Source organism: Lutjanus erythropterus, chromosome 23 (assembly GCF_056507025.1).
Source record: "Lutjanus erythropterus isolate fLutEry1 chromosome 23, fLutEry1.hap2, whole genome shotgun sequence".
Lineage (NCBI taxonomy): Eukaryota > Metazoa > Chordata > Actinopteri > Lutjaniformes > Lutjanidae > Lutjanus > Lutjanus erythropterus.
In genome coordinates, this window is record NC_139339.1 from 24219670 (window position 1) to 24243757 (window position 24088).

At 39.4% G+C, this 24088-nt stretch overlaps 1 protein-coding gene across 2 annotated transcripts in view; it reads left to right on the top strand.

Annotated features, from left to right (window-relative positions):
• sorcs2 (sortilin-related VPS10 domain containing receptor 2) overlaps positions 1-24088 on the top strand; it is a 441732-nt gene that overhangs the window by 389970 nt on the left and 27674 nt on the right. For both annotated transcript variants that reach the window (XM_084711712.1, XM_084711713.1), the window contains exons 9-13: positions 5896-6075; positions 12043-12189; positions 17323-17425; positions 21834-21910; positions 22214-22305. In XM_084711712.1, the coding sequence (XP_084567838.1) occupies positions 5896-6075; positions 12043-12189; positions 17323-17425; positions 21834-21910; positions 22214-22305 (599 nt within the window). The remainder of the gene's footprint in view (positions 1-5895; positions 6076-12042; positions 12190-17322; positions 17426-21833; positions 21911-22213; positions 22306-24088) is intronic.

Here is a 24088-nt window from a genome sequence, read left to right on the forward strand (position 1 = left end):
TACTGTGTGGGTTTCTGCTACTGTGGATATTTTACAGATGACTAATCACGTCGCTTATTTTCACTCATTGTTGTGGTTTATTTCTGCCCTGCATAAGGCACTTAGCCACATTTTTGAGTGTCTCTGCACAGTTTCAATTCAAGTGTAAATTGAGCTTTAGCCTTCACCATCTCATTATTTCTGTCTGTCTTTGCCTTTTCTAGTGTTATTAACACCATGCTGAGTTTAGGTCAAGGGAAGTTTGAAATAGCCGAGAGTGGGTTGTTATTGCTTCCAGTGGCTCATGCAGTTTCCTGGTCCAGGATCTCTGATATTTCACTGCCAGCAGTGGCCCTCGTCTCTGGGGTGACTGTGGCCCTGCTGGCCCTGACAGAGATGGATGGGGGGTATTTGTCTTAGAGGGCACTCAGCGATGCTGCACCAATAAGAGGGACACTGGTTAAGATATCCAGCAATTTCAAGCTTCAGCCAGAGGGTAAAGGACAATGAACTTGAAGCCAAACAGGTGGCATTTTCAAAATACACACGGCGTGGCTTGCCAGATGTTGAGATTTCCCATGACCATTTGTCTTCCCCTTGCCCTTATCATGATACATTTAACTACTTTATCTGTGGTGGAATGCAGGAGCAGAACTCAAATACCACTGACTCCACACTCTTAGAAATAAAGCTACAAACTCAAAACATAAGGGCTTCTTCAGCTTGTCCCCAAGGGAGAACCCTTTTGGTTCCTGGGTATACCTAGGACCAGGACCCCCAATTGGAGCTTCTGGTGGGAAACCTATGATGCAATGGTTTCACCCAGAACCTTTGCACACCACCCTCTCTCTGGGGATTTATCCAGAATCTTCTGACCTTCTAAGGGTGGTAACAAGAACCTACCCAGGGGGTTCTACAGAGAACCTTTCTATATTCCAAGGGTTTTATCTAGAACCCACCTAAGGGGGAAAACCCATTTATAGTCCAAGGATTTTATCTAGAAACCACCCAGGGGGTTCTAGTGAGAACCCTTTTGTATTCCAAGGGTTTCATCTAGGAGCCACCCAGGAGGTTCAGTCGAGAACCCTTTTATCATCCAAAGATTTCATGTAGAACCCATCAAGGGGGTTCCAATGAAAGAACCCATGATGAAAGAGTTCATCAAAGATTTCAACAATCCAAGAACTCTTTCTATCAGAAAGTGTTCTTCACAGAAAAAAAGGCCTTCGGAAAGGGTTCTTCAGAAGCAAATGGCTGTACATATAACCTCAGCCCTTCAGGAAGAACCATTTCGTATATTCAAAGACTTTCATCTTGAACCACCCCCAAACCCTCTGGAGATTTTACAGAGAACTCTTTAATATTGTAGTACAAAGAACCCTTGAAGAAAGAGTTCTTTAATTATTTCAATGATCCAAGTACTACTTCTACGAAAAAGTGTTCTTTACAAAGAACCTGTGACAAACATGGGTTTCTACCAAGAACCCACTTATATTCCAAGAGTTTTATCTAGAACTCATCAAAGGAGTTATACCAAGACCCCTTTAATTTTGTGGTACAAGGAACCTTTCCCAAAAGAAGAATTACAACAATTTAAGAACAATGTCTTCCATAAGGGTTCTCAGGATTTAAAGGGTACTTACTGGAACCCCTAGTCTTATGTAGGAGCCCCTGACAAACTCTTTCTGGAAATAAAGGGTTCTTCAGAAGCAAATGTTTTTTAACCTAATCCCTCCAGGAAGAACCCTTTTGGAACCCTTATTGTGTGTATAGACAAGAGAATACATGTATCCTGGAGTCTAGACTACATTTTGCAGAAAGTTTTGCACAGCAGTGTTTCATTGTCTTCTACATTTTGGCTCTATATTTTTGCTTCTGGCACCAGTTTGTCAACCAGTTAAAGGTGAACTGGGATCCAGTTCAAGACACAGTGGACTGTTTGATGGTGATGCCACATTTTCAACTATTGGACTGTGCTTCTTTTTCCTTTTATAACTCACACCATCTGTGCTCTTACACCCTTACAAGTGGTGGTGGGATGGAGTTTGTGCTTGTAACACATTTGTTGAAAGTATTAAAAGTTTCTAAAATTGAATATTGATTTAAGCCTTTCAGAACATTTCTGTAGTTCCCAGACTTTGGTTACAGAAAGAAAACTAATGTTTTGAAGTTTCTTTACAGCACCAGTTTAACAAGCCGCCTTAGTCTTGTTCATGCACTCAGACAGAGTTACTATTCTACATGTCGTAGCTTACAAAAGCAGCCTCTTTGAATCATCTCTGTCTTTTCTCATCTCAACCAAATCCGTCCAGTTAAGTACGTGTTTTCAAACGTCAGCTCACTGAGTGTGGAGAAAAGCTTCTTTCAGCTGTCGTTCATCATAATCCTGCTCAGTATTGGATTCACATATTTCAAACAGAATAGAAGAATGTTCAAACATGTTGCCTGGCTGCTGCGTTTGATCTGTAAATTTAAGGTGCAAACTGCAGGCTCAGGTGCAAGCGCTCCACAAGTAAAGACATACGAGGATATGGGAAATGCAGTAAGTTGTGGGGTGCAGAATCATCATCTCTGTGTTTTGGGGAGTGTATCTGTACATTAAAAGGCAAGTCCTTAAATTTTCTATCCCAAACCTACATGGACATGGTTTCTTTTCAAAAGATTTTAGTCTGATTATCAATTTTATCAATTTTGGTCTGATTATCAATTTGGGGAATGATGGACCATAATAATATTACTGACTTAGTGAAAATAATAGAAATAAAGGAAAAGAAAGACTGCTGTCATGGGTAAGCAACAGGAATCAGTTCTGAAGTTGTACACTTGTTACTCGTCCATCCACACAAACTGTTCCCTAAAATATTTTGTGGTACTACATAACAATGCTGTGCTACTTTTGCCTGTGTTCCTAACAGACAGTCACGAGGTTGGCATTTGGACAAACAACAAATGCTGTTGTTTTCCTTGTGAGGACAGTTTCCCATGTGTCCAGCTCAGACTAGCTGAGCTGAGACTACTGTTCATATCCAAAGGGAAACCAGCAAATGGGATCACTCTTGAGTGAGTGAGTGACTGTCAGGGTGGTCAATGAGTGATGCTCCCACCAAACGTTAAATTGTGAGCAATCATAATTTGCAACTGGTAAGCCAAAGTGGCCGTCTGTAAGATCATGGGAATGGGAAGTTCTGGTTACAGACTGATATTTTGGTCAAATTATCTCAGCCTGCTGGACCACAGGCAACAGACTTGCAAGAATCTTTGTCAAATTGTACTCTTGGGACTCACCAATGCCTTTTTGCGAAATAAGAATGTTCCGCTGCTATTTGCCTTCTTAGGATCCTGTTCCATGCAAAATTAAGACCTTAGCAGTACATGTTTTTGCCAACGCCGCAAAAAGGAATTTATTTGCTTATGATTCTCAGCTTGGCCGCTTACTGCACGCCTTCCAACCAAGTACTCTGATCTAGCCTTTGGTCTTGACTCACATGAAAAGCTGATCAAATCATATAAAAAGGAGTAAAAAGACAGCATGTATAGCATTAAAATGTGCTTGGTGTACACGTGTTCAGTCAGTGTTGTCTGCATTTGTTTACCTCAACACATCTTCCATACCATAGGATTATGTTTTAGCTGCTCTTGTGGGTGGAGGGCTGACGCTGAATGTTAAAAGGCAGCAGGAGTTGAAGTTGGCACACTTCTCAGTGCCAACTCCTCCTCAAGCTCCAAACTGCAGCCTGAGCCGAGCTGTCAGCCGTGAACTCAGGCTATACAGCCCAGCGCTTTGAGGGGGGATAGAAGAAGGGAGAAAGGAAAGGTAGAGATGAAAGGAAAAGTAAATGAGGTGGAATATTCCTGTTTGAACTCAAACAACATGCTGTCATTATGGCACCTGCACAATTATTTACTCATTCAGAGTCACATTTGCATGGTCATGTGTTGCACAATTCTTCCTGTAAAAGCATAACAAATGACTGACTTTAGCGATATTATAGTAACATTATTATGGAGTGGTTGGTTGGCTGTTGACTGACTGGATGTTCAACTGTTCAACTGACATACTGGCTGCCATAGCTCAGACTTGTGTCCTCTGAGTGCAGTGACACGCCATAGATCGTTCCATCAGATATACTGTAAAGCTCCTTTCACACATGCAGTCTATCCCTGACATGTTCAGGAACATTTCCTGTATGTGGTCGTGTGTGAATGGGAGCACATATCAATATTTAAAGAAATCTGTACCACCAATTTCCCACCTCAGGACCAAGTAATGTTTTAGGGAAATGCCGATATAGCTGTGTTGTGAATGAAACAGCCCATCCTCACCGGAAAATCATACGTGTTGGTGAAAAGTGCAAGCAGCTTATTCCAACTGACATATGCGTTTTTAGTCTGGCACACCCCCTGCTGGATATATTAAACATGACAGGATCTAAAGAACAAGAAAGTCTGCATTTGGAGTTGGGGTCAATGGATTTCTCTGACAAGCACAGGACTTTCACCGAGGGGTTTGAGTCCTTTGTGGAACAAAAAGTAAATGAAGAGCTATTTTAAGTTTTGAGAAATCAAAAATTTTGTTGTGGATGTGACAACGATCTTTTCCTAAACCTAACCGCTTTTGTGCCTAAACCAAATCAAACTAAGACCATTTTACAACATAAAAAACATTTATCAGGTAACTTATTTTGGCACGGGTAACATAATTTCGGTCACATGACATACATAATGCAGTTATTTTAACCCAAACTATAATGTAAATTGTAAATTTACGTATGTAATGTCATGTAAGTTATATCAAGTGACCTGCACAATGTTGTTTGGTCTGCTAAGCCTGTTGCTGCTAGCACACTCCACTGGTAAAATATATCGTTTTGGGTTGTAATTGACAATCAACTTATTCTGGCATTAGTTCTTGCTTTGGCACTGAATGTTAAACAAATCTGACATAAAGTATGAGGTGCAGAATTATCCAATTTAACGCTAACCCTAACCTTAATACATCAAAGGGATGCACTGGGCTGAGAAATGTAGATATTGGGAAGCCCACGTCCCAGATGAATCTGAAACTGAATTGAGCCATGTGTACAATTTTGTTCCTTGTTTTTTTTTTTATTTGTGGCGTACATCTCTTCCGGGCAATATGCGCACAGCTTGCCTGGTGACTCAGAAACACTACATCTATGAATATGAAGATCAGTGCACAGCTTTCAATACTTTTATTAGTTGAAGCCACAACCATAAATCCAAGGGTAATTGAGCTCTAGTGTTTTTTCTAAGCAAGATGGCACAGTGTCAATGATTAGAGACACACCTTCTCGGTCACTCTCCCCGCGCTCTGATGGCTTTATCTTCAAATGTTATGTTAATGTAATCACTAACACAGAGAAAGTGCTGAGTCGCTCTTTGCGCCGTCGTTACAGTCTTTCATGAGTGATGAAGCCATTTGCATCGGAGGCTCACGAGCTTTGACAAGAACACCTAACAAGTTTTCTAAGCTGCCAAAAACAGTTTTTCGATGGGTAAAGTGTTCCCTTATCTCCCCCAGTTTGTTTCTGTGACTCTGTAGCTCTGTATTTATCGGATTATGTTCTCCGGCTCACAGTTACTGTCAAACTTCTCTGTGAATCAGACTTTACTGCTTTATCTGTTCTCTGTTCTTTTTTTTCTCCCTACCCAGCTTCACTTGCTGTTTTTATTTATTTTATGGTTTACCATACATATTTTTTTCCTGCATTGATCTTTTAAACTCTGTAAGCTCTCTCTGTTGTATCAGTTCTTTCAATCTAATTATTTGTCTTTTTGTTTCTTCAGTTTTATTAGTTTTCTCTTCTATTGTCTCCACTGCTCTTTCAATCCCAACGCCACTGATTCAGAAAATCTTCTCTTTTCTCCCATCACCCCTCCATCTGTTCTCTCCAGGATGTCCAGATAGTGAGTACGGATGAGAACCAAGTCTTCCTCGCCCTCCAGGAGTGGTACCAGTCGGACACGTATAACCTATACCAGTCGGACCCGCAGGGCGTCTACTACTCCATTGTCCTGGAAAATGTTCGCAGCACCAAGCAGCCCGAGGAGAATGTCCTCATCGACATACTTGAGGTGAGACGGGGTGGAGGAGTGGGGACATTGTTTAGGGCCACGGACAAAGGCCCCAATGGAGTACTTTCCAACGAAATAACGAACATTCTATGTTATTAGTTTGCCCTGTGAACACAGCCCAGCCCAAATACAATCAGGGTCTACACAAAAGCCCCATCTCTCAGTGGACTTTTCAGCTCCACATTAGATCCACAAGTGGTGATGTAGCAAACTCATGTTTAAGTATAAAGTGGGCGCCATTCTTTACTTTACTTATGGTCAACAAATCCTAATACAAGCCAGTACCAAAAATGTTAGTCTCTTTTCTCACTTTGCTACCGTTACTGTGGTACTCAACCCCTAACAACATAGAAATGGGTCCTTAAGATTTAAAGCTTTAAAATAGAACTATTGTTATTTTCTTTATTCTCTGACATATATATTTATGACATCAACTCGTCACAGATTTCTTTAATCTATGTAGTCATCTGCTCCAGGTGCAGCTCACCCAAGAAGCAAAGGGACACGTCCATCACCTTTTGAGTTTTTTCTGTTGAGATGGAAAGTCACATCTTTTCTGGTTTTACCTCTGATTTCCTCTGGCTACTCAACTCATGGTGATTTACAGAGTTTCTGATAGATATCTTTACTTTTTGCTGAAGTAGCCAACTGCTGTTGCTAGTTAGCTCTGTTAGCTGTGCAGCTAGCCATCCTATTAACTGATTAGGCTCTGCTTGGAGTGGGAGCTTGGACCACTGAGCATTGACTCAAAAAACAACAGTGTAAGAGTTTCTGTAAATGAAGGAACATGCCAGCTAATTCATCAATTATTCAATACTTAAGTTGGCATACATTTTGAAACCCCTGTGGCTCTGTGTTTGCTAACCGCATGACTTGGACCGCTGAGCTTCCTGTGGTTTAAAGATCCTGTACTAGGTGTAAAGTGTTTTGGGCTCCCAGTGAGGGCAGAGACAGCTAATAGCAGTCCTAGCTGTATGGCTAACTGAGGTAACTAACAGCAACTGACCTAATATTTGTCTCATCAAATTTAGTGTCACATATCAATGTTTTTGAATACTCAAAGAGTATTGCAAAGTAATGCAAAGTAGTGCATTTGTTGGGAACTATTTTCAGTCACTGATTAGAACACTTTCTGGTGAATATTTCCAGCAGCATGATATGTGACACAGAGTCAAAACAAACTATGGTGCCGTCTAATTCACCAATTTATTCAACACTAACCTTGGCATACATTTTGAAACATCTTCTGTCTCAGTACTGTCTTTAGTCTCACTTAAAAGAGGTAGCTGTCTCTCAGAAAATTGTGCTATTTCACTCACAGTGCGACATTGCCACAAATCTGCTTAAGTGGAAGCACTTCGGCAAAAACAGTGGGATTTTTATGAAACCCTATGGTTTCAAGTGAGTTGTAATAAGGGATGACAAAAGGAGGGGAGTAGTTTCGGCAGCTTGCAAAAAATTCCTGCAGTGTGCAGCAGGTGTATAGCGTATCAAGGTAATCGACCCATCAATTCATCCACGCAGAACCATTCATCCATCCATCTCCCGGTGCTTTTCAAAGGGCTGTAGTCAAGCAAAAAGAATTTTGTTCACCTGAAATTCTACCTTCTCCTCAACTAATTCATTAATTGATGGATGGGGAACAAAATGTCCTCATTATCTCAAGATTAACTAAATCAGCAACAGTGTAGTCTGCATGTTAGCCTAAATGGGTGCTAATCAAAGTTACACAACAATGCCAAGTAAATGAATTCCAGCAATTTGATCATTTTTTACCACATAACTTTACTGCTGCTCTCAGGGCTTGTCTATCAGGTAAATTTCATTACAGCAGCAACAACTAGGATCACAAAGCTAATGATAGCTGAGCTAACATTGCACTATAGCATTAACTACAAAATTCGACATGAAAAAGTTGCAGTTGCAGTTGCAGGCAACTAACCTACTACTCTTATTAATAAGATGGCCTCAAATGAGGCTTAACGTTTACACACTTTTTTGACTGTCCCTCAATATTACATTATTAGCCAAACATCACCCCAGGGTTAATAGCCACGTTAGTCACACAACATGCTAACACCAAGTTCAACAGGATAATCTACAAAATAAACACGAAGGCAACATAAATTATAGCTAAACTTGCAGCTTTCAAGTTTGAACCTGGGTCACAGACAGCCAGTATTGTTAAATCATTGAGCTTGAACTGTTAATTATTCCAGATATAATATCTGCCTTTCCAGACACCCTGGGAGAGAAACTCATCTCACTGCTCTCATTGTTTCATTTACAAATCAAAGCTCATGGTAATTGCATGGATTGAAATATACATTTTCATGACAGCAGACTCCACACCAATCCTCCTTTCAGTCTAATGCTCTTTACATCTGACACTCACCTCACTCGTGGACAAGACTCTTAAGAAGAAAGAGAGTGTCTAAATGTGTACATTTTTTCAGCTGCTCATGACTTTAGGACACCCAAAACCCTTGCAGCTACAGATAGTATAATGTATTCATTAAAGTGTCAGCTAGAAGAAAATTAGACACAGACAATTCAAGGTTTGTAAGAGACCCCTACTCCAATCTCATGCCCACCTTCTGAAAAGTCCAATAAAAAGCAAGACAGAGTGATTAAAGATTTCCTAAACTGTAAAACAAAAAAATACGATACAGTGGGCATGTCCGTGGTATAGTAGTGGCTTTTTTTTTTTAACATAGGCTCATGTATGACTCCATTAAAAGTAAATGATATGATAAGTCTTGAATCAGGAAGTAATGTGAAGTTACTATTGTTATTGGTAAGCCAGTTAGCTGGACATGCTAACCACTGTTCACACTTTTTCATTTGGTCCTAACACTTTTGTTCTTGTGTTTTTGGTTTTTGGAAAGACTTAAAATCACAATTTGTACATTTTACACGTAAATTATCTTAAAATGACTTAGTTATATAGTTTGTTGAGTTCTGTACTTAGATCACAAATGTTTTCAACAATGTTCAAACCCAGGGAAATCCGTAATTTATTTAAGTTAATGATGCATTTCATTTCATCATGTGTCATATCCACTTTGCATTGTTGTCACGACTTCCAGGGAAACAGGGCTGTGTGCCCGACTAAATGTAACACGAATAAAGATTTAATACATCACCTCATTAACTATGAACATTATTCCCACCTGGATCACATTAGATAGATTTTTATCAGAAATGACAGTTGTGTAACAATTAGAAACACCAATGATCCCATGATCATTCACAGCGTCTTTCTGTTATTGTTATGACTGAGACCCCAAGCAGCAGAAATTACATACTGTGCTTATGAAAAGAAAAATAATACATTACCCTCCAAATAAGCGTAGAATGTAGCTTGAACTACAGCCCTGAGCACACCACTTTTATGTTTCTATTTTATATATAGTTATTTTACTCTTATCTGTGTGTACCAGAGTGGTGCAAGTTATGTTATGCAAATTACATGTCCAAAAATAGCGGATACATGCATATGGAAATAAAAATGAATGCATTCAGCTATTGATGTCTCTCTTACTGAAAGCAATCTTGCATTAATTATGAGGGCTGTTTAAGGACTTTGCCTGATCTTGAAAGTGTTAGCCTTGCCTTCCTTTCAATCTATATGTTCCAGCAGTCAAGCCATTGTTCATCCCTGTGTCACCTGAGTGTTTTGGCAAGGTCTCTAGATAAATGGACGTGGAGGACACGAAATGTAGAGGAGGAAGGAGGAGAGAGGAGGAAAAAGAAGACGCGGCGGACCATGGAGGCAAAGGCCCTCGCTGCAGAACTCATTTCCTCCACCTCTCTCATCCCTTGCTCCGGGCTACACTCTCATCACACGCTGTAGATGGAGATAGAGAGGCGGACAACATACAGGGGATGGATAAAGACTTCAGGCAGCAGCAGCAAAACATGAAGAGAAGATGAAGTGCTGAAAAGAAGAGGAGAGATGAGGAAGTGCAGACAAAAAGGAGAGAAGCCAGAAATCCAGAGAGAATACAAGCAGGCCTATGTACTTTGATTTAAACAATTACCTTGTTTCACTCTATAAACATCAGTGCTACATAATAGATAGCGAGGGGAGCTGTGGGATTCTGCGGATGGAGACATGTCTGACATGCTCCCTGGCTCTGTTTACTGTCAGTGTCTGTCTGCAGTCTTCACCACCATCTTGCTGCTGTTTAATGTTTCAACTTCAGAGCCTGTAGCGATCAGCCCCTCAGCCGCAAAAACCATGCAGTTTGTATTGATTTCAGTGAATTAAACTTTTACAGCCCTGTAGTTTCTGTGTCAGTGGTTTCCTTTCAGCCTTTCAAGTAACACGCATTGTCAACCGCTGCTGACAGTCAAAGGGCACGTTCTCTTGTGTTCTGCTTAATATTCTAAATGGAGCTTTAGAGTTCAAGGTAGAGTTACAATCCTGTTACAGCAGTTTTACGTGCGGACCCAGATATAATTTCACCACATTCTCCCCTAAGCCCATATTCTGTGCCTAAAATTACAATCTGAAGATCCAGTTACTCATTTAAAGTGAGACTATGGAAGAATAAATAACACATTGTTCCTCTTACAAATGAAAAATTAAATTCACATGCAATATAACACTTACCTTGTGAGGCAGCTGGATTCACAAGATTGCGCAAGAATCCATCTTTCCAGGCTTCAAGTTAACTGCTTGTGTCCGCACTGAAAGTGGTGCAGCATATCAGCATCCTAGGAGGGACCACTGGCAGCTTCCATGCATCCATGGAAGCGACTCGTCTCAAACAAACAAAGGCGGCTCTGGAAGGAGTTCGATACTCTGATAGCACCAGTTATGTCAGAACTGGAGAGTATTCCTTCATTGGAAGAAGAGCAAAGAATAACATTGATGGATTTTTTTTCAATGGAAACGATGTTTTTGCTCTTCTCCCAACAAAGAGGGTTTTTTTTGGAAGTGCCTGCCTTTTCCCAAACAGTTTCTAAGCTCATCTGGCATGTCAGGTTAATAAAACACACCCTTGTGGATTTCAGTACACAGCGCTTTTACTGCTACAGCTTTAGTTGGTCCGGTATGATCAGCAGCTTTTGGTTGCTAATGTTAGCAAAAGATATTTCTGTGTAACTGTCATTGCAGACTTTATGATTCTTCCTGCTAAAACTACTATTACACTACTATATTAGTGTGGGACCAAATCATTGTTTAGCAAGTCACAAGTAAGTCTCAAGTCTTTGCACTCAAGTCCAGAGTCTTAGTCAGGTTATTTAGAAACCCAATAGTTCCCACCAAGAGGAAGCACTAAAGCAACTGTGGTAAAAGAAACTTTCCAGAAACATTGGGCAGATCCATCTCAAGTCTAAGGTCAAGTTCCAAATTAAGACAGGCAGGTCCTGAGGCAAGTGGCAAGTCAGGACTGACTGTCCAAAGTCCTAGAGTTTTTTTGTTTGTTTGTTTGTTTTGTGTTTTTTTGAGTCCTAAAGAAGTCATAATGATCTCTTTGCCAATTTTAACAACAAAACTTTGATTTAACATACTTAGTGCAACTTCAAATGTCAAACAACACTGGAAGTTGTTCTGAAATTTGTTTTTGTTCACCACCATGAAGTTGTTGTATGTGGAATTATCTATCTTATCATTTTTTCCCCAACTAGAGTTCAGTTATGTAACATTAGTTTTTCATGGTTCTCTCCTACACCTTGATTAGATGATGTCAGATTGGTTCAAACAAAGTGGATCAAGTTGAACAAAGTTCGAGTCACGTTGCAGGGTTTTTTTTTCTATTTTGTCAAGTCAAGTTTAAAGTCCTCAAATATGTGACTTGAGTCCAAGTCTTGTGACTCGAGACCACACCTCTGGCATTTACCATGATTCTGTGATTCTTTGACTTGTTTCTTTATCGGCCACTGTTCAGCAAAAGTTACCTAAGCTTACTTTAAATGAAAAGTTAACCGAGGCTGTAAATCCACCTTGTCTCTCAGGTACGTGGAATCAAAGGAGTCTTCCTGGCCAATCAGAAGATTGATGGAAAAGTGACAACTCTCATCACCTATAACAAAGGACGAGATTGGGACCCCTTGGCCCCACCTGCCACTGACATGAATGGCAAGCCAATCACCTGCAAAGCGGTAAGCACTGACCCTGCAAAAATACCAGTTTTTCTTTATTTACTCTACAACCAGAGTTGAATTATTAAGTTTGCAGCTTTAAAATGAATGTGATTGCAGTTGTTCAGTTCTGTGTGTCCACATAGTAGTATCAATATCTACTCAACTTCCAAAGCGGTTTACTGACCAAAAACTAAGCCAATGTGAAAAAAGTCAAGAATATTATTGGTTAAATGAGGGCCTGGTTGCACATGTGCAGATGCAGAGGAGTGACCATTGCCTGCTTGGTGGGTTCGCCAAAGTTAAACTCCATGCTAAATGCAGACAGAAATTTGTGTATGTGTGATCATGCCTTAAAGCTGACCAGCTCATCAATTGACAGCCAATGAGAGCTGTGTACTTTGTTTTGCTATTGGCCTGTGTAATTTGGCTTGATGGACGATAGTTCTGCCAGGCAAGCAGAAATGAAACTTGAAATTGTCTCCATGAATAGAATGTTTGTAACTTAATGACAGAAGCAGGCTATATGTGTCCCTCTGTTTCCAGTCTTTGTGTTAAGCTAAACTAATGGCTAGCTAGTAAGATTACTGAGTGCACTATTTCACATTCTATAACTAGTTTAAATGTATAAATGCATTACATCCACTCCTTACACTTCTGAACGTTTCACAGCATCATAGCATGAACATGTTCAGAGACATTCAGAGGTTTTCATTTCCCTTTGTCTTTTGTTTGAGAGATTTGGGGAAAATAAATGAGATTGGAACACAACCTGTCACACTTTAAACAGGACGGTGTGATTATATGCCAGCCATGTTTTATTAATTGTCTCAAAGCGGACATAGAGCCAAATCAGAGCTTCAGATGCCAACATCACTGAGCTAATGCTAAGCTAACTTAGTTTGTTACCTTGAAAAATTTGACATTTTGGAAATGTCCTTAATTGCTTTGTTGCTTAAAGTGAGATGAGAAGATTGACACCACTCTCGTTTGTGTGCTAGTTCAACATGAAACTGCTGCCAGTATTGCTTAGCACAGCAGCAAATGTAAATACATATTTTTTGACACATTTGAGGGTAATTATTGAATATTTTGGATGGGACAGTAAGGCATAGAAAAGACGAGTCTTTGATGCATCCATCAGTGCATATCGTGCGCAACAGACCCAGCAAGACAAACACAATATGTTGATGTAACAAGGTTGAAACCAACAAAAAAGATATAAAAGATGTAAAAGATATTTTAGAAAACAAAATAACATAAAAGATGTAATATAATGAAAATGACATAAAATATGTAACAAGACAAAGAATGACCTAAATAACGTAACAAGACAAAAAACATTAAAAGATGTAACAAAATGAAAAAGATGTTACGAGACAGTAGACAGGCTATTTTTTTACTTTGTCCTTTTTAAATTTTACTTGAGTAAAGAAGTTGAATCAGTACTTCAACTTTTACCAGAATTCTTTTTTGCACAAATATCTGTACTTCTACTTAAGTAAAGAATGTGCGTACTTGAATGTGCGAACTCTGACAGAGGTTCAAAATAAGGAAAACACAAAAGCATCTTGGGGCCATTAGAGACGATACCTGAGCCAATAAAGCCGCAGAATGAGATATATGACAAGTTTAGTTACATGATACAGATGCTATCTTTCAAATTATTTTGATGGTATATGTTTTTGGAAAAATGAGACCATCCCAGTAAAAATCAGTGCAACCTGTGTAATGTTTTTAGGCCAGTCAAATTCAGTATCTCTCATTACAAGTAGCAGTTTTGCTGGTATCTTATTTGATACCACATACCATAGTTACCATAAGTATAAAACAAACTTTTCAAAACTGTTGCTTTACTGATACTGTTAGACAATATGTTCAAACTTTGTATCAGCACTCAGTCAAAATTGGGACCTGTCAACCAGGTTGTGAACACAAAATTAGAGAAGGACGGATGAGTGTTGTACTTTGAGGAATGTGTGTGAGACACCTGCCTGACTCTTTCATTCATCTTGTCAAAGTTGCTTCTGCGGGGCTACACGGCGAAGAGCAATGAGTCACCCGCAGTCTGATATCCATACATCACACCTCACAGGGAGAGCGAGTCCGATCCTTTATTTGAGCCATCGCTCTAGTCAGCTGACAGTTTTGAAGGGAGACATGGATATCAGCTCGAGACTTGTTTACATGGCTGACACGCACACATGGCTGCTGGCTCCGATACTGACCTCCTCTTCTCTTTGGCCTCATACATATCTCAACGTAACGACCTTGCAAAGAAAATCAGCTCTCCTTGGATTCACATCTTTTTATGTCTGTTGTTCACAGGAACAGCTTTATTTCATACTCTGGCATCACACACATCACACTCTGACATTACAAGTCACCGAGCTAGATGAAGCCAGGTACCAGATGTGCTATCTAATGTGTCACTGTATCAAGCAAACACTGTCAGCTGTATCTATTAACTTTCCACCTGACAGAGACTGGTGGAGAATAATGACCTCTTGTATGCACAGAGGCAGTTCATCATAATGTCTGAATGATTAATGCCCACAATCTGCATTTAATCCAGTGTCAGAAAGTACCACAGAGTACTGTACAAAGCAGGACAGACAAACACATTTTCAGAGTTCCCCTTCAAATGAGGTCGCCATAGCTGTGAATACACGAAGACTGCAGGTAAAATGAGCTGCTTGAGAAGAACTCATCCGAACACTAGGGCCATTCCACACTTACGTGGTTTGGTCCGCAAAGTTTGGAATTTCTGTGAAACATCCCCCAGACAGTGGTCCAAGCAGACCAAACAGCCAAACTTTGGACAACAGAGGTGGTCTCAGTCCAGATCAAACTAAACCATGGTTCAGATCATTTCTAATGTGAAAACAATGTTTTTTCGGTTCGGCCTGGTCTTTCCAGCATGATCTGAATCAGAACTACATATGTGAAATCTCCCCTGGACAAAGGTCCAGACCAAGTAGCCAAACACTGGACCAAAAGGGGGTGTCTCAGTCCAGATCAAATTGAACCATGGTTCAGTTTGTCTCTAATGTGAAAACATTTTTTTCCAGTTTGATCTGAATCAAAATTCCATGTGTGCAACCTCTAGACTAAGGGCTGGACCAAACAGCAGAACCTTGGTCCAACTGAAAGATGTGGTCTCAGTCCATACCAAGCTGAACCATGGTTTGGTTTTTTTCTAGCTTGAAAATATTCAGACTTTAGAAACCAGTTACAGCAAGTCAGCAGGCTATTCCCTGAACACAAAAAGGAAAACCAATGCAACAAAACAAATTGAGTCAGGGCAACACATGGAGAGGAGAGGAGGACAAATGTTAAACTGACATTTGGTTACTTTATAAACAGCCTTTGTAAAGAGCCACAAAAATCACAAAAACTACAAGGCACTCTCTCTTAAAGCAATGAAAATGTCTTTATTCTCATGGCTTGGTCATGTTGGAGCTTAATACAAATGAACTGAAACGTCCTCAAACCTTCATCAGGGATCAAACCAAAGGCTTGATGCTGAAAGTTTGTTAAAGTAATTTTAATTGTTTTAAGAGAGGGCGTCTAGGAGTCTTTGTTATTTTTACGTACACATGCATCCTTATCCAAAAAGCACCTCAAATAAACACAATTTGAGTCCAGGAAGTGCCCTGACTGCTCTAGACTTTTTTTTAAAATAAATAATCAATGCCAACACCTCTCAATTAAATTCCAAGATGATGAAAGAGAGAAGAATCAAACTGACAAGTCGCCGATGTCAGACACACGGCCATCTACAAACCAGTCAATTGCATACAGAGACACAGCTCGCCTAGTTGACATGACAACAACAGAATGTAGGTTTGTCTTGTACAGTTCTGTAGTACACTCACAAAATTGCAAGGTGAAATAAACACTAACAAGATCAGATGTATACAATGTAAGAAAAACCTGAACTTTGGTTTGGACTTGAAGGTGGGAGGCTTGTCAAAAAGCCTGGGATGTGTAAGAAAACAAGAAGATGGAGGTAGATAGGGTTTACAGCCTGGTACAAGGGATGAATTTTAATATAACGTGGCCATTTAGATTATATAAAGCCTTATAGTTATGCATAATGAAGGGCATGGCTGCTGTTTGGGTACCTTCACAGGTGGCTAGCCTTTAGGTAGCTATTTCACTTGGCTGCCTCAGCTCCAGCCTCCACTCATACTCTAGCTCTAAGCCATGAGCTAAATCAAGCACCGCCAAGATGGCGATGGTCAGAACCACCAACCTGTGAGTTCAAAACAGCTCTTATGATACTCGTATCATTATTATACAGCAAATGGGTAAAAAGTGATGCTAAAGGACAGATTGCAGGTGTGGCTGAAAGCCTTACAGATGTATTTCCAAGTGCTCGTTCATCGTGGGAATTGTTGGGTGTCTCTTAATATCATGAGATCAAGACCTGCTCTATACTAAAAGTCCCCTGAGATAACATCTGTTATGAGTAGACTAGCATCTTATTTGATTAAATGTAGGTCCATGAAGACAGGGGTAGGACAGGAATTTCCTATAATCCAAAATGCATGCAGTTTTGTTACTGCAAGCAGGCTCTTGGGACTCAAATATACAAAACCTAACATTGTTTCTGACTGTCCTGTCACAGCAAGTGTCATTGCAAGCATGGTTCCCTGACAAATTACCATTTATTGCTGGTAAATACAAAATAATCAGCATACTTCAGTGTTTCTTTGTGACAGAATGTGGCGTACTCTGCTTTGCAGAACAGACCGTCCACAGATTTGCGTTCTGAGGCTTAAAGCAACAAGATCCAGAGCGATTCTGCCACAGACAAATGTTTGCATCTCTCTCATTCGTAATGAATTAGCTTCCATTAAAGATCTCTCCCCATGTTAGATTTGATTAGCAGCACTGAATCCCCACACTGAGCCGTATTTGCAGCAGGATTATCAGGTATCTGTGTGGTAAGACTCATTAAACACAACTGAGCTCGAGTGTCTTCAGTTCACAAACCATTTCAGCAAAGTGATATTTTCTTGTATTAAAGCTCATTGCTAAAGATCCACCGTGAAACATCCTATTAGATGCTGGATCAGTGTAAATACTGTGTGAGAGGGACATTTTAATCCTCACGTGAAATTCTTTGTGCGTGTTTCTGTCTTGCAGCCCGACTGCCACCTTCACCTCCACCTGCGCTGGGCAGACAACCCCTACGTGTCTGGGACTGTCCACACCAAAGACTCTGCTCCAGGTCTCATCATGGGCGCTGGTGAGTCTCCACAGCAAAAGTGGCTTTTTCTTTATTTATTTATTTATTTCCTCACTGTGTGACCTTCTCTCCACCTGACATTTATGAATCTTTTCCATTAACTGATGCGATCAATGTCTCTGGTCCAAATGCTGTGTAGGACTTTAAGCAGGGCTAGAACAGCTCTGTAGTCTGAGGGCATTTTCTCGATTTTTAAAGTCTGGATCCATCAGAGGTTTTCGTCTATTAAATGGAAGTTTTTCTTCAGCACTGTCACCGTAGTGCTTGCTCTTGGTAGGAATTGTTAGGTCTAATACAGAGAGTACAGCCTGGACCTGCTCTATATGAAAAGTGCCTTGAGATTTGGAACTAGAAAAGTTGTAAAATTGACTTGACTTCATGTGATATTCATGTGTTTGATACCAAAATTTGCAGAAAAATCTCAGCTTTCTGTATAATGATGTAGGGTGAAACTGAATCTCATGTGGATGAATTGTTGTTTGACATGGGTTTACCAAAGACATAAGTTTACAAAAGTAGTACAATATATGAACAAAATAGTAGATAAATGTAAAATATATGTCTCAAATCAAAGTTTTATGTTGTCACTCTATTTTCAACAAATTTGGCACTTTGAAGGTACCTAAACCAAAACTTTCTAGGCTTTCTAAGCCTTTATCGTCATATGTTTCACATCACAATTGTTACCATAAATACAACTGCGAAAAATAAAGTTTGTAGAATTCCTTTATACCCACAGCAATCATGGTATATTGTCACTGATCATGATTATTTAATGCTTGCTAATGTGCAGAGTAAGGTAGCTGCAGAGGACTAATAATTGACAAATATGATAACAACATTGTCTCATTTTTAATATCAAAAAGATTTTGGTTTTACCATGATGAAATGCCAGCTTGTGTAGCATCATCAAGAATTTTTCAAGGAGTACATTCAAATTAAAGTATATTCCTGACTTTGAAAACATAACGGTTAAAATTAAGCATTTTCCTGAATTTTCAAGACCTCGTACAAAACCTGTTTGAGGGAGGGTTCTGCATCTACAGAAGCAGCAACAGCGCTTTCTTTTTAATACAGGTAGAAAGTATTGAGCTGTTGCCTACAGTAAGAATTGATTGGCTCTTTCCTGTGCTTTGCTGTAGCTGTGGTCTGTATTGCATGTCTTTGTCCATGCAGAACCTGTAGTACTTTAATTGGAATCTGCTCCTGCTAAAGTTCTGTAAAAGACGCTGCTACTTAAAATCTAAGGAAACTGTCCATCCTTTGATTTTCTTGGCAACTGTCTATCTGATTGATTTCACACTTGACGGGTGTATTGCTTAGGACCCAAGGAAGTGCACTGTTGACTGTGAAGTAGTTTGGATGAGGGGTTCTTCAGAAAGCTGAGAATCATTGCCCTCCAGAGCCAGAGATTTCTCTGTGCTGCAATCCCAGACCCCAGACATTTGGTGACTATGTTATTCCCAGAGCCATATAGAGAAAGAGTTAGAGACCGGGACTGTTAAGGCTGACCCTCTGTTTAACAGTCTTGCTTATACCTAAGAGGCGTCAGCTAATTTGAGTTTTTAATGTTAGCATTTTGGTAGAACCTACACATTGGCTATGTTATTAAGTTGAATAATTTCTTTAGCTAACTACCATCAATTAATATGAAATGCCAGGGAATAAAATAAGTGGAAGAAACTGAGCTAGCTAGTTGGCTAGCTGTCATTTGGACACCCTGGGAGCCAGCTTTAACAGCTTGTGGTAGCTGGATTCCTTTAGCATAAATTCATGAATTTTATCAGTAGCCTAATGATATAGTGGTAAATTGTTGTCTGGATTAAAAACTTCTTAGCATTAGATTTCAGTGTCAAGGCTTTTCTTTCAACTTTTTTTGACATTTGAAGTTGCACAAAGAATGGTAACTCAAAGGTAAGATAGGTAACATAGTTAGCTAGCTAAAGCTCAGCTAATGCTAGCCCAATAGCTAAGCAACATTGTAGGTTTTATCAATGAGACTGGAAACTCTCTGTTATACTATGACTACTTTGGGGCTTGAACCTCAAAGACTTGAGACTTGACACGGGTTTTGCCTGACTTGACTTGGAACTTGACCTGGGATTCAAGCATGAAGACATAAGACTATCTTGTCATTTGCAAAAAAGACTTAAAATAGTGATAATGATAATTATTATTTTTTGTATAGCACTTTTATTAACATAGTTACAACTTGCTTGTACAGATAAAATACAATAAAATACAGACATGATGAAAAACAGTAGCAAAAAGAAAAAAAAACAATGGTATCAAAAGCAATAAGTTACAACAAAAATGTGTGAAAAGAGGACAAAATAGGGTGTAGAAAAGGTGCACCAAGCTGCCTTTCTATAAAAATGGGTTTTTAAAAGGCACTTAGAAGTGGTTATTGAGCTAGCTAACCTGAGGTCCACAGGTTGGTCTCACAGGTTGGTGTTTTAATAGAGTTTACAAAAGAGAAAAAAGTGCAAATTCGCTTTTTTGTTTTTTTTGCTAAACTTGTAGTTTTCATGAACTTTGACAGGTGGAGTCACCACTCTCCTGCATTTGTGTACATGTGACTGTGACCTAAAACGGTGGGTTTGGAACTGCTGTTTCTAGAAATGTGGAGGTTCTCTGGCTCTGCAGTTCTGCAATATTGAGAAGGCCAAACAATGAACACGGCAATAGTAATAGAAAAGTTTCATTAACTAAAGCATTTCTGGAAAAGCTCAAACATGAATTGGTTAATTGAAGCTACATAGATGTGCAAAAATGTGGCAGTATGTTTATATAGCAGTATTTGTGTATTATCTGCCCATGTGTGTCAGTATGTGATTTGTTTTTGTCTGCAGCCTCTACAATAACACTCTTATTATATGCAAACAGTCTGTTGTGGCTGTGCTAAAAAGTGCCACTCCTCCAGAGACAAACCTCCACTTACCCTGAGAAGAGCTCTGACACAAGTACTTCTATGTGTGTGTGTGATGGTGGAGTAGAAAACCACACCGCTCTGTGCCCAGCCACTCACACACACTGAACCGCCAGCAATTTTACTTATTGAATACTTCACCATGTTTGTTTGTGCATGGGCACTACTGACTGAAAGCAAAAAAAAAGAGAGCCTGAAAACAAAATAAGGATAAGTAAACTGGCTGTGTGTGTATGAGATACAAAGAAGAAGAAACAAGCTATCTAGGTCAAGTAAATTAAAGCAGACCTTATCTTACCGAGCCTTGTGCCTCTCTGTCTGCTACAGAAGCCCATTTGTGCCACAAAAAGAAAAAAACACATAATAATGTTATGAATGCAAAAAATGACGAAAATAGAAATGTTCATTGCAAGTTGAAATTGAGAGAAATTACATAAAATATTTGGCTTATTGTACAAAGTGCAAAAATCATGACTTTTTAAAGGGGAATTACACCCAATTTATACATCAAATTCAGTTTACTTATGAGGACTAATATTCGAGGTGTGAAAAAAGTTGCATTTTGCCTTTTGTAGCTTTAGAGGGCCTTAAAATAACCTTCATGATATTTGGGTGATGTGATAGTGATATCTTGGGTTGGTCTTAGAGATTAACAGTGTTAAAAAAATTGAAAAAGTCATGATCATGAGATTAAAAAGTTAAAAGTATGAGATAAACTATGACTCTTTATCTCTTATGTCCAACTTTTTAGCTCATAGTTGTGTCCTTTTATCTCATAATTTCACATTTCTACCTCATAACATCTATGTTTATCCCACAATTTTGACTTTTTCCTGCATAACTAGGACTTTTTTTATCTCTTAATTATGACTTTATCTCCTAAATAAGGCTTTGTTTCTCGTAATTTTGACTTTTTCTAACTCTTTATCTCATAGTTATGTTAGTTTATCTCATTATTTAAAAATGTTAACTCATAATATCGACTTTTTATTCCATAATTTTGAGTTTTATGTCATAATTTCTACTTTTTATTTTTATTGTGTTCTATCTCATAATATTGACTTCTTATTTCATAATTACGACTTACCATGGGAACATTTTTTCTTTCGCTGGTGGAAATGAGCTTTCATAAGTTGCTGATCAATGAGGAAGCAGTGAAAATAAATTATCCACCTCACCTGAAATAATCAGACAAAGCAAAGCTCTTTTCTGCTGAAAATTCTGCAAAATTTACTGAGAGTTTATCACTTTCCGATGTCTATTCCCATTTGGTAAATCATTAAAAAGGAAGGTAAAGTAATAGAAAGTTCTGAGGGGGGCATCCTCTACCTATGGGTCTCCCTGTGTTTGGTTATTCTCTATCTAGTCTCCTCACATCTGCTCCCTGTGTTCTTCCCTCTCTTTGAAACTGTTGTTGTTGCAGGCCTCACACGAGCCTCCCTGCCTGATGAAATTTTCAATTCCTCGTCTTTCCTTCAGGTAACCTTGGCTCCAAGCTAGTCGAGTATAAGGAAGAGATGTACATCACTTCAGACTGTGGGAAGACATGGAGACAGGTACATCACGTCCTCCATGGCTCCTTCTCCTTCTTCTTCTTTCTCTCTCTACACTCCCACGTCCCTCTTCTCCTGTTCCCCTCCAAACCTTCTCCACCTCTGCTCTCATAAAAGTTATACAGTCTGAAGAGATATAAAATCCAGTCTCACATATCTGTCAAGTTTTCTTTTACTCCGTGCTGCGCACCATAGTATGGCATGTACCGTTTTCAATGTTACTTTTTCAAAAATACCTCTAGAAATCTGTTGCTTTTCATGAGTTTGGAATTTCACCCTGAGCCTTTCTTTGTTACCTTTTTCAAGGTTTTCGAGGAGGAGCATCACATCCTGTACCTGGACCACGGCGGGGTCATTGTTGCCATCAAGGACACCTCTATTCCCCTCAAGATTCTCAAGTAAGAATACGGTTATGTCATCATATCAATACCTGTCTTTGCTGCAATATGACATCATGTAACAGGGTCAGATCATTATATGACTCACCTTTTAGTCTATCACTAATATGATAGATATGATGCAGGTTAATGAACATTATTTATTGCAGAATTGATAGGTACTAGTGGATCCTCCATGAGAAGCCTTCTGGCAGTCAATCAATCAATATATATGTTTATTTGTAATGCGTGTTTAAAGTTCTTGAAGGTGCCTGACTAAATTATAAGATCGAAAGAATATAAACATTAAAATAATGAGAAGCACACAAAAAAGTACAAATCTAGACATTCAGTTTTGAGATGGGAATAAAAATGCTTAAAGTGAAGAAAATAAGTAGCAACTGGTGTTGGTAAGTAACTATCAAAATGTTATATATTGCATATTTATACAGTAGGTACTTGAGTAGCCTTACACTACTTTTGCGTTACTTTCACCAAAATAATCACAGAAGTACAACCAGGCATTATGACATAGACAAGGATGCTGTTATTTCATAGTGGTGTTGCTGCAAATTAACCTGGTTTGTCACACAACCATCTGGGAAGTCGTCCTTAGAAACTGTTTGGAAAAGGGCAGCCACTTTGAAAAAACACAACAAATATCTGTCTATCATGTCTAGCATGGGCTGACTTCAACCAGTTGCTCTCTTCTTTTAATGAGGAAACACTTTCCCAACATATAACTGATGCTGTCGCAGTATCTATGCTAACCTCTTCAGGAGTCGCCACTGTTTGTTCAAGACAAGTCACTTCCATGGATACTTCTCGCTGTAGACACACCTAAAACACCTGTAACTGCCAGTTGTCCTTCCTAAGACGCTGACTGGCTCCACCACTTTTGGTGCAGACATCTGCAGGCATATATAATTTTGCAATTAAAATTCTATTACTCAATTCCAGTAGCACTTACAGCAATTCTGACTGCTGGGGAAAAAACTTTAGAGTGTTACCTGTCAGAAGAGACTGAGACCATGCATATACTGCACATGGTTCAAGAGCAGCTTTCAGTTTGCATACATGGTATGAGGTTTTAGACAAGGAAAGCCAAAGCTGTCAAATTTATTATTTCATGAAGGGTTAGGGTTAGGACATTTTTTCATGTCATCATTTTTCTTTGTACTTTCTACTTTGTATCATGGTCTTATCATATTATGAGTTTTTGGTATTGCTGCATAACTTTACAAGTGATGTATGTTGAAAGCGCCATGCATTTACAAAAAAATAAAACTCCACTTGTGCTAAAAAGTTACAAAGGAGGTCACCACCAACTGATGCATCAAAGCCCCAAACATCAGTGCGTGAAGTGTCGATAGAGGCTTCAAAGCTCCACATCAGCCGAGCCATTCTATATATTTTTACAGCAGAGTGAAATATCAGTTAGTTCCCCAGTCCAGCACTGTACCCTTCAAAATCATTTAAGATCATCCCCCTCTCTCCCCACAGCTCATGCAGACAATTTCAAGCTCAGCAAGATGTTATCTCGTCGACCTTAATAAATAAGGATGAAATAATGAGAAAGCGTAGATAAGGGAGTGCTCAGAAAAACATTTATCACACACCGAAATCAAATGACCTTTTCGATGGGCCCTCATCTGTCTCCCGGTGAAAGACTGCCGAGTGTTGTCCTTCACATTTTCCCCTCCTTCATGCCTCAGCTAAATCAATAACCCCAAAGGCTCCGGCGGCACAGTGGAAAACATCTCGTAAAGGGCCGCAGAGAGCTGTGAAAGCATGAGAAAGTGTT